This window comes from Ipomoea nil, unplaced genomic scaffold (genome assembly GCF_001879475.1).
Source record: "Ipomoea nil cultivar Tokyo-kokei standard unplaced genomic scaffold, Asagao_1.1 scaffold2826, whole genome shotgun sequence".
Taxonomy (NCBI): Eukaryota; Viridiplantae; Streptophyta; class Magnoliopsida; order Solanales; family Convolvulaceae; genus Ipomoea; species Ipomoea nil.
Window position 1 is genome coordinate 4,324,441 of NW_017619254.1, and position 11,568 is coordinate 4,336,008.

Below are 11,568 nucleotides of genomic sequence, written 5' to 3' on the forward strand. Positions count from 1 at the left end.
TCTGAGGTTTAAGTCTTTGGTAGGTTTATGCAAGGGAGTGGACAGAACGCGTTACAGAAGGACGTGCACGACACGCATTTAATGCCCCTCACGTGAATATGGTAAATTTATGTGGTCACCCACTCCATATTTTAATATCGATCCATAAAACTTTTAATAAAGTTATTTTTTTAATATACATATCAGTGAAAATAATTTATACATTTACGGTTTGTAACAATTAATTCGAAATTTAATATAAAAAATTTACATAACGTAATAATTATATTCAATTATATATTTTTTATTTTTTTTAATACTCATGATTCTTTACAAGGTAATATCTAATCTGCCCAAAGAATCTAAGTCTCCACCACTAGTGTTTGAAACTATGACTATTCATTTAGAATGGTAACCGGGATGTCATCACATTACATGGTAGTTGGCATATTCAATTATATTATTTGAAGTAAAAAAAAAATAAAAAATCTTTATTTGAGTTTATCATTGGTTGGTTGCTATAATATCCGAATCTATTTTTGTATATGGGAGATTTTTTAGATTTAATTTATAAGTTTTTTTTAACTTAAGTAATTCTAATTTTGTCGAATTAATACTAAATCTATAAGACCTTGTCCCTAGAGCATGTGGATGTAATTTAAAAGTTTTTAATTGTATGAAATGGATATTTTGATTAATTATGTTTAAGATGAATGATGTTGATTTTTAAGTTCTTAAATAATTTGTATGTAATAAAGTGAATAGCTAACATGGTAATATATCTTCTTCACCCAAAAAAACATGGTAATATATCTTCCTTTTTTTGGATACTAAGATTAGATATAATAGTCACACAATATTTATTATTCTATTACCCAAATACCACTTTTAGTATTTTTTTTCAAAATATTCCATATTGATCATAATATTATTGTAATATTGTAGTAGTATGACTATTTTCTTATCATCCGTCAACAAATTAGTTTAAATAACATTAAATATGATAACATTACGGTCCTTTTTATATAAAGTGAGTTGACTCGTTCTATTTTTATTTTTATTATTTTACAAAAAAAAAAAAAATCTCTAATAATTCACAGCTAGAGTCACCTCTCTTTTTCAATTGCAATCCGTGCCTCTATAGTAATGCCTCCACAACTTGATCCTTCGCAACAGTAAAATGATGCATATAAATTTTTTTTTAGAAAAAGTATCACTTAGCTAGAACTAAATAGACTTAAATATTTAATGTAATTTAAACATATTTGTTGACAGATGATCGAAAATAATCATACCAACAATAATAATAGGATCAATGATGTTTAAAAAAAAAGTCAAATATTATATTACCTATAAATCTTTAACTAAAAACATAAATAACTCTAAATAATACCTATCTATATAGGGTTGGCAATGAACACAATCATCCGTGGTTTGTATTACTTACTTGGGTAGTATGAAGCAGAGCGCGTGAAGCAAGACGATAGAGGCGAGAGTGGTGGAGCGGTTGTGACGCGTCGTAGCCGGTAACTCTCAACCCCCCGCGCACGGCCGACGCTTATCGCGAAACTTCTTAGCTTGACTCGGATTGCACGTCTCCTCCATAACGTTGCACTTCCTGTTTGTTTTAGGACCACTTTTTTAATTTTACGCATTTAAATCTAATCCTGCACCAGGACTATATGGTCTAATGGTATCCGGGTTGGACTTCCAATTGGAAGATTATGAGTTCAAGCCTTAGTGGAGGCGTTATTGATTCTTTGTGTTTCAGTAGGTTGAGAAAGTATATGAACAGATACTACAATGTAATAGAGCCAGTAACTTTCAAAAAACAAAATCTAATCCTGCATTTTTCTTTGTCTATACGCTTAAATAATTTCGTTATCTTTATTGCTAGGCCGTACTAATTAACTACGGACTATGTTCTTATCCATCCTATATGCGATGATAAAATATTGATGATTCGTTAAGGTGTTACTCACAGATCCGACGGAAATAAAGAACAAAAAAAAACTTTATCTTATACCAATCAATAGTCAATAGTCAATTACCATGTTCAAAGAATCAAAGATAATGAGTATAATTTTAATTTTTAAGATATGTAATACAATTATAAACTCTTCTTATTTTGTATATATAAGACTTGACAATCTTTACATGATCGGTTAATACAATACAAAATTAAACATAATAAGTTAATTTTTAGTCTTAAAATTTACTTGATAAAAACTCATTAAATTTCATGTATTAACGGCTTAATCAGCTGAACTCGTTAAAATTAGCATTCATTTTTATTTTTTCAATGTTATTTTATCATGTTAAGTATATTATGATATGTCATGAATTGAATAACTTTTCTATTTTGTTAGATTCAATTGTAGATTTCTTAAAATATTTTTTGTTCAAAAGTTTTTTTTTTTAAACGTCATTTTAACATGTCTAATGATTTTAATAGGTTATTGTGTCATCGCGTTCAAATTTAGAATTCTAATCGGGTGATCTTAACCCCATGACTTCCATGGTAAAATTACTAATATGGTGTTCTTTGTAGTTTGGGTATCATTTATATTTTTAATAATTCAAATTAAAAGTATTAAAAAAATGACTGAAATGGTAATTACATTGATTACTAAAATAATGATTTGTTAGAAGGGAACATTAAAATATGTGGATTAGTTATGATGATTGCTCTATTTCTTTTCTTTTTTTTGGGTGGGGGGGGGGGGGATTTTATTATGCATGTGCTGGTTGGGGTCAGAAGTATATGAACACCTGCCCCATAATAAAGCAATAAAACTTTGGATGCACTCCATATATGCCTACATCTTGCTTTCCTGGTAAGAAACTTTGGGTAATATATTAAGTATTAAGACGATGCATAGAAGGAAATATATTGACACGAAAATACAACTTCGAATGTCTTTTGACAATAACAAAGTGTACTCTAACAAGCATTATTATTTTAATAAGTATTTATTATTATAAGCATCAGATGGGCAGGGAGTCAGGGACATGCCTATTGTGTTAGGGTACGGTAATTAATAGAGCCAGTGAAAATTATTTGAAGGATAAAAGTGTAAGGAAGCAACCCACCAATAACTATAGCAAACATGGCACCTCATGGCAACATAGTTGCCCGAGCGAGTACAATCAAGACAATAACGGTTACGTTGTGGCCAAGTGAGTAGTGATCACGGATCGAGTGTGGGAAATGGACAATAAGAACATGCATGTTTCTAACCAACTCGAACACTTATTTTATCAACCCAATCACTTTCATTTTAGCACTAGCATAACAGGATCATGTAGTTAACGATCTAAAACTTTACGAGAATGACTCAATTGGCAAGGGATGAGACCTTCAATTCATACCCCCTAGGGCCAAAATTTTGACAGAAAAATTGAGGAGTTCCATGGGTCTTCTCCTTCAAGACAAGCTTGTTCATTTATTTAAGCCTTGTAATAGTCTTGCTATATATTGAGCATCTATTTATATATTGGGCTTGATCATTTAGCCCAAACACTTAATACAAAGTATTATTTTATTACGGACCAAAGGGACACGGGCAAATTATTGTGTGGACCATCTTTCATATAGCTGCGTGGACCATGAATGCAATATACATTTTTAATATACTAAAAGTACATTATTTGTGTACTGAATATACATTATTTGATACTATATAAAAAATCATGTACCATCAAATAATGTACTTTATGTATACAAATAATGTAGTTTTAGTATATTAAAAATGTACATTTTATTTATGGTTCATACAAATATGTGGACCATGGTCCATAGAATAATGATTAAGGGGCACACACCTACAACATTGCGTATTATTTATGACAAATTATACCATGGGTCAAGGTCCACCTTGCATTGTGGACCCTGGTCCAAAAATAACCTTCAAATTATGTATATGTAGTTACTTGTTTCTGTATTTGTAAATAAATTAAAGACACGTCACATGATCATTATATACACATAACATGATAACTACAAACACATAAACTATTAACTGCATGTATAGAATATTTTAATTGCAGACATTAACATATTATGTACATACAGCTAACAATTTATGTGTATGTAATTACTATGTTATGTGCATTCAATTTGTTTACAGATACATAAATTGTTAATTACATGTACAAAATACGTTAACTACATACACATAATTTTTAAATCATGATTCACAATGCAATATGATCCCTGATTCATAATATAACAATTGATTATTTATTTAATTGTTGTGCATGTTGCCTAAAATACCCTTGATGACCCAATTTAATGATTGACTTGGTCTAATAAAAACATCAGTATCAATTATTAAGTATCTGACCCTATTACATTGTAGTATCTGTTCATATTTGAATGTTACATTGTAGTATCTGTTCATATTTGAATGTTACATTGTAGTATCTGTTCATATACTTTCTCAACCTACAGAAACACAAAGAATACTTTCTCAACCTACAGAAACACAAAGAATACTTTCTCAACCTACAGAAACACAAAGAACCAGTAACGCCTCCACTGAGGCTCGAACTCGTAACCTTCCAAATGGAAGTCCAACCCGGGTACCATTAGACCACAAACATAATAAGTTTCAATCCAGGTTATACTCTTAGTTTATGTCCGTTTTTTATGTACCTTATGCTATAAAATGTGTACTACACAATTTTTTGTATAAAAATATCCATACTGTTATAACTTTTATTATCTTTTCACATCATTATTACTATGCACATGCATACACAATACTTTTTCCTACATTCTTCCATGGTAAGTTTGATTTTATTTAGATTTTAATTAAATGTTACCATAGCTATATTTAGTAATTTATCATTTCTATAATTCTTACTTCAATAATATAGATATGAATTCTACAATTATAAATATATAAATAAATAAATATATAAACAAATATACACACACACACACTATTTTTTTTTTGAGCAAAACAGATTATTGTATTAAATCATTAGCGAGACAGCTAACAAGAAAATCTGGAGGAATATCAAACCATTTCCCGCAACCTGCCACAGAAAAGGCCTCCCTAGCAACAACATGGGCGGCACAGTTCGCAGATCGCCTAACGCATCGGAATTCTACATCGCCAATTGCCGATGCTAATTTTTTAATATCGTCCACTAGAAAACCATAAGCCGAATTAAAAGAACTAGAAAGAAAAGCATTATAAACAAGCTGTGAGTCTATCTCCACTACAACACCACCCATGCCCGTGTTCTTTAACTAGCTTAAAGCCTCTCGTAAACTCATTGCCTCAGCTTCCTTGATGCTATACGTTCCAGGCACCCGCACGTTCTTCGCAGCAAAAAATGATCCATCATCCCCCCGTAGCACCCAACCATAACACATTGCACCGGCCGGCAAATTAACAGTAACATCCGAATTCAGCTTGAACTTCCCAACTGGCGGAGGCAACCACCTTGTATTATTAACATCCACAGTTTCATCCGGCAGTTCAGACCCCTCCTGCGCTTGTCTCCAATTTTCCCAAAAATTCATGGTCCTACGCAGCATAACATTAGCATTAAAAACAACCCCATTCCAAACACTCTCATTCCTACTTGTCCAAATACCCCAACATGCCATCACATATTTTGCTAGCAAGTCACCAGTTAACATCTTAACATTATTTAAAAACCACTGCGAGGCAGAATTACCATGTTCAACGCTCATCACCGGAATCCCAAGCTTAGTCCAACAACCTTGCGCCTCTGTACATGTAGCAAACATATGTCTTGCACTCTCGTCTTCCAACCTACACATGTGACACATTAATGAGCAATACACCCGTTTAGAATTAAGTGCATCACAGGTTGGCAAAAAGGAATTTGCTAGCTGCCAACCAAAGTGTCGTACTTTTGGTGGCACACCTAAATTCCAAATACGTGCCCAGGGCCGCTGGTCAGAAACCGCACCATTCAAACGTTTATAACATGACTTAACGGTATAGGCTCCTTTCTGATCCCAGTACCAATACCAAGAATCTGATGGTTTACGCAGACTTACAGGTATATTCATGATCATAGACACATCCCGGGCATTAAAAAAATTAGTAACCTTATTAACATCCCACCCCGTACCTTGATTATTAAGGAGCGTTGCAACCGGGGCCAAAGCTACCTCCTCAGTCAGCGCTGTTGTGATGAACGGATTGTCCTCACATGGCAACCATGCATGGTTCCCTATGGTTGTGTCAAGCCCATTACCGATACTTCGACGGCACCCCTCCCGCAACACATCCTTGACCGCAAGCAATCCCCTCCAAATGTAAGACGGGTTTGACACCTCTTTTGAATCAAAGAAAGCACATCTTGGGAAATAACGCGCCTTATAGACACGTGCTACCAGCGACTATGGCCTGGTTACCAGACGCCAAGCTTGTTTTCCCAGCAGGGCCAGGTTCATCTCGTGAAGTTTCCTGAACCCCAGCCCCCCAACTGCCTTGGGTTGTGCCAAACCTTCCCATGCACGCCACCTTATATCCTTCCCGGAACCCACAGAGCCAGTCCACCAATACCCATTCATTAAAGTCCTTATCTCCTTGCATAAGCTAAGTGGTAACAAAAATACCATCATAGCATATGATGGCATTGCTTGGATGACATTCTTTAACAACACTTCCCTGCCTGCCCGTGAAAGAAATTTAGAGTTCCAGCTGCGCACCCTCGTTAAAATCCGTTCCTTCAAATACCCAAGTATCTCCCTCTTTTTCCGTCTTACCAGTGAGGGTAGACCCAAATACTTGCCAGTCGTATTGCCCTCCGCGACCCCTAGGATCTGTACAACCCCGTCCCTAACCGGCTGTGAGACATTGGCACTGAAACAAATGGCAGATTTGTCATAATTGATTCGTTGCCCTGACGCTGTCGCGTAAGTATCAAGAATGTTGCGCATCCGTTCACTCTCCTGAATATTAGCACGCAAGAACAGAAAGCAGTCATCCGCGAACAACAAATGTGAAATTGCGGGAGCCCCTCTTGCAACCCGTGCCCCATGCAATCTGCCCATACTCATTTCCTCTTCAATCAGCACACTAAGGCCCTCCACAACGAACAGAAACAAATACGGCGATAGTGGATCGCCTTGTCTCAACCCACACTCTGGAACAATTGGGCCTAACTCCCGTTGCTCATATAATATGTGATACCGAACCGCGCTTACAGACTCCAACAGCACATTTACCCAATGCCTGGCAAACCCCATTTTAACCAAAACTGCCTCCAAAAAGCGCCACTGCACCCGATCATACGCCTTACTCATATCGATCTTCAACGCGGCCACCCCCTCCTTCCCCTGTGTTTTTAGTTTCAAGTAATGATGGACCTCGTATGCTAACATAACGTTATCCGTAATCAGCCGCCCCTGCACAAACGCGCTCTGCGACCCCGAAATCAGCCCATCCAGTAAGATTTTCATACGGTTCGCGCACACTTTCGCCGCGATTTTATACACCACATTACAAAGCGCAATGGGCCTCAAATCCCCCATCGACTCCGGGACTGCCTTTTTGGGAATGAGCACAATATATGTGTTTCTCGCCCTTTCCGGTAAGTGTGCCGTCTCAACAAACTCCCGGCAGAACAAAGTAACCTCCGGTCCTACAATATCCCAGTACTGCTGAAAAAACCCTGGCCCTAACCCATCTAGACCTGGCGACTTATCCGGGTGCATTTGGAACACCGCAATGCGGACCTCCTCTACAGTCACTGGTTTTAACATTCTTGCGTTATCATGAGCAGAAACCCGTGTGGCAATATTTCTAATAACCTCTTGCATGTCCCCATCATCTGCTTTAAACAATGTCTGAAAGTAATCTAGCATCACACCACCCACGGCTTCCTCACCCTCAACCCAGTTCCCCGTGCCATCCTTTAGCCTCTTAACCTTGTTCCTCCGTCTCCTCGTTTTCACACATACTATTATTTTAAAAAATACTTTAATATAACTAAAATTTTAACATTTAGAATTGATACACATTAATGGATATATGCTCACACGCCTCCTCACGTGTACGGTGGATTCGCTTACGAGTGGCGTTGAGATTCGTCGAACCCATGACCTTTGGTCTGGCTCTGATACCAAATTGAAGCATGTGCTCCATCTCAACTAAAAGCCTAAGCTGATAGTTGGATACACATTAATGGATATATGGTCACATTTAGTATTAATATATTGGGCATATATTGCATATAAAATACTAGTGCAAGAAGGGAATGTTAAGTTGTAATTTTAGAGAGAAAAAAATGCATACTAGTATTATTTTTAATAAAATAAAATAAATAAATAAACCTATTTGTTGCCACAAAAAAAAAAAAAAAACAAAACAAAACAAAACAAAAAAACAAAACAAAACAAAACAAAACAAAACAAAACAAAAAAAAAAAAAACCACACACACATTGTGCTTGCACTTGTCTAACAAACCCAACGCATGTTATACACTATTACATAGAACAATAACAAAACTAACTTCTAAACTTCTGTTAATAAGAACATTTAGCATGCTCATCATGATCTTAGGTAACTCAAAAATATAACATTTGTCAATCAAAATATTAATATATTTTTTATAAGTAATAAATATTTATTTTTAATTAATACAATATTTTTCAATATATAAGTATTAAATTTTTATATTGATCAGAATCATCAGAATTCGATTTTAAACTGTCCAAAGGCCGTATAATTTGAGTAGCTAACGGATTTGACAAACGAGGCGTTAAAGTTTCCAAATTAGCCCCCTGTGACTTTTCCAACTGCCACGGGATGACAAGCGCAAAGCGGTAATTTCACAACGGAAACCATTTTTCACAGTGTGAATTGTGAAACCCCAAAAAGAGATATTTTTAGGCAGGGAAAATATAGGGCGGCCAATGGAAAAAGCAGACGAAAACGAAGAGGAAGAGTCAATACGATGTTGGATTGGTGATAAGGGGCAACTGAGGGTTTCCTATTCCCCCCAATCTGTCTCTCCTTTCCCTGACCCGAAAGGAGACCCAATTCCACCTTCATTCTTCTTCTTCTTCTTCCTCTTCTTCTTCCTCTTCTTCTTCTTGATCCTTCTCCCTTTTTCGTGGGCGAAGGCGTAGAGGGAAGAAGCTTCTTTTTTTAATTTTTGTAGGATTAGAATTTATCGGGGCGTATAAATTTCCCCATAGAGCAAAGGGGTTGTCTTGGATACGGGCTTCCTCGATGGCGACCCATGTTGTGTCCCCGTCAGCTGCTGCTGCTGACGTTGTTTCGACGCCGGAGGTGGCTCCTGCTTACCTGTCAATGGTGGACCCTTTTCTCGTTGAAGCTCTCCAAAACCCTCGCCATCGTCTCACCAGTCAGTAATCCTCCTCAAGATTTTAGCTTTTTTCTCGAATTCTCGTGCCAATTTTGAATTGGTGTTTTGTTTCTTTTCTTGATTTCATTGTTTGAGTAACCTATTTGTCATGATATTATTTGGCGGGGAATCTTCCTTTTTTTTTGGGTGTAAATTTATAGTCGATTATTGTCTTTGAAACTGTGGAATCAGAGAATTGAGTGTTGGTATTAGTTGCTTGTTGGATCTAATTAGAAGCAACATTGTATTCCTCATTGTTACATCTTTATGTTTCTTAGAAGTTTTTAGTTCTTAATTGTTTAGCTGAATTAACTGATATGTTTCTAGGAGAGGTTTCTTATGAGAATTTTCTTTCAGATTATCTTTGTAGCATTGTGTTGTTAATTGCTTTACTATTGTTTCTATGGATAATCTTAAATTCTGGGACATTAATGTTATAGGGTATAACTCAGAGATGGTAATGATCAGACTAACCGTACCCCTTGACCCTTGTGCATGAAGCAATGCGAAATTTTTAGGCCTTTTTAGTTGCACTCAATAGAATTCTAACCTTCATGCAGTTGGCATGTGTAGTTATGTACCATTCTCCTGAATATCTTAATGGAAAGGTTAAGATATTTGAATGACCGAATGGTTTGCCCTAGTGGGTTTTTATGTTTCTAAAATGTAATTTTGTGAATTGAACAATTGAAGGAGGGAGACTAATAGGTGAAGAGTTTACTATCCTTACTGAACTGTGTATGCTGTTTGTACATTTATTTTCTTTTAGATGATAAGTATTAGTCCTGATTGTGCTGCTCTTTAGTGTTCACTGACCGTTTTGCAACTTATTGGTTGATGTAGTCTTTGACTTCCTTTTTTACTTTTCGTGATAATTCCCAGTTCTGCGGATGGAACTCGACGTTCAAAAGTTTTTGCAAAATCCCGATTTGGAACAGTTTGAGTTTCCACACTTCCCTACTTCCTATCTTCGTCTTGCAGCGCACCGAGTTGCTCAACACTATGGGTTGCTGACTATGGTGGACAATGTGGTTGATGGTCAGGGAACTCGTATTTTGGTGAAGAAAAAGGTTGATACTAAATACCCGACCCTCTGTTTATCTGATGTTCCACCCAAACAATCAGAGAGTGAGAAACTGGATCAGAAAAGAATTGTATTACGATCAAGGCCTAGTAGAGCTTTGACAGGACAGAGTGAATTGGGAGCCAAGCACAGTGCTATAAGAACCATGGAAGAGAGAAAGGAGGAATATGATAGGGCACGTGCACGTATCTTTAACGGTCCAAACAATTTCGAATCAGAAGATTCATTAGTTCACAGTGCTTCTGATGGGAGGGACATCGTGGATGAAAATGAATATATAAAGAGCTCAGTTCTTGATTTGGAGAAAATTTTCCGCAGCAGGGAAAATAGACCTGCCTCTCGTGTAGCCATTTTTAGGGACAGGGAGAAGGATCTTACTGACCCTGATTATGACCGAAGTTATGAAAGGTATGCTCATTCTTGATATTCTATTTATCATTCAAAATGTTAATTAACAGTTAAGCAATTTTGGGTTTCAAATGATGCAGATATGTTAATAAGAACATTCCAGTGAATCAGAGCTTTAACATGACACCATTCGGCATTCAGAAGTTCCAGCCTCCATATGTGCAATATGATTCTGGTTTTCCCGTGCAGGGCCAAATGCCCGGGACTCCTGCTTCGTTTAACTATAGCAACCCATTACCGAACCCTTACTGCGTGATGGGAGGATTAAATCAAATGTCTACCGAGGCTGCCAACATGCAGTGGCCTACCCAGTCTATGATGTATGCACATTCATACGAGCAACTTAGGCACGTTGCTTTTCAGGTACTTGTTGCCTCCCTATCGACTACTCGTTCATTATATATAATCAGCACAAACTATTGACTTGTCGTGGAGAGCTGTTATTTTATAAGATTTTCAAGAATGCGTTCTGATTGTTATTTATATTTTTGACAACAGGCCCCCTTCTATCAGCAGCCTCTAAGTTTTGATTACTCTCAACACCATTCCTGACGACTAGAACTGTCTCTTCCATGGCTGTCTGTATAACAGGACACTGTATTTTTGCCACCTATTTTAGTGTTGTCTTATTTTAGGGCCATTGTATAACACTGACTCACAAACTGCTATTATTCTCTATTACTATCTTTTGCTATTGTTTCTGGGATTTATTCAATGGACCTGGTTACTGTTA

The 11,568-nt window shown here is 36.5% G+C and overlaps 1 protein-coding gene across 2 annotated transcripts; it reads left to right on the forward strand.

The window, feature by feature from the left end:
• Positions 1-8,906: 8,906 nt before the first annotated feature.
• On the forward strand, positions 8,907-11,568 carry LOC109159260 (cAMP-regulated phosphoprotein 21-like). 2 transcript variants are annotated; one of them, XM_019307354.1, is made up of 5 exons: positions 8,907-9,041; positions 9,072-9,343; positions 10,226-10,835; positions 10,916-11,198; positions 11,334-11,568. In XM_019307354.1, exons 2-5 carry the CDS (start codon positions 9,208-9,210, stop codon positions 11,385-11,387), a joined length of 1,083 nt encoding a protein of 360 aa, XP_019162899.1. In that variant the 5' UTR covers positions 8,907-9,041; positions 9,072-9,207; the 3' UTR covers positions 11,388-11,568. The 2 variants fall into 2 exon arrangements, with proteins under 2 accessions (XP_019162899.1, XP_019162898.1); XM_019307353.1 differs by having other exon boundaries at positions 8,907-9,343.

Bases quoted from the DNA above. Each gene is read 5' to 3' on its own strand.
- LOC109159260 (XM_019307353.1), top strand. From the start codon at position 9,208: ATGGCGACCCATGTTGTGTCCCCGTCAGCTGCTGCTGCTGACGTTGTT. The intron at 9,344-10,225 runs GTCAGTAATCCT...GATAATTCCCAG, and splicing joins CCCTCGCCATCGTCTCACCA to TTCTGCGGATGGAACTCGAC. The intron at 11,199-11,333 runs GTACTTGTTGCC...TTTTGACAACAG, and splicing joins TTAGGCACGTTGCTTTTCAG to GCCCCCTTCTATCAGCAGCC.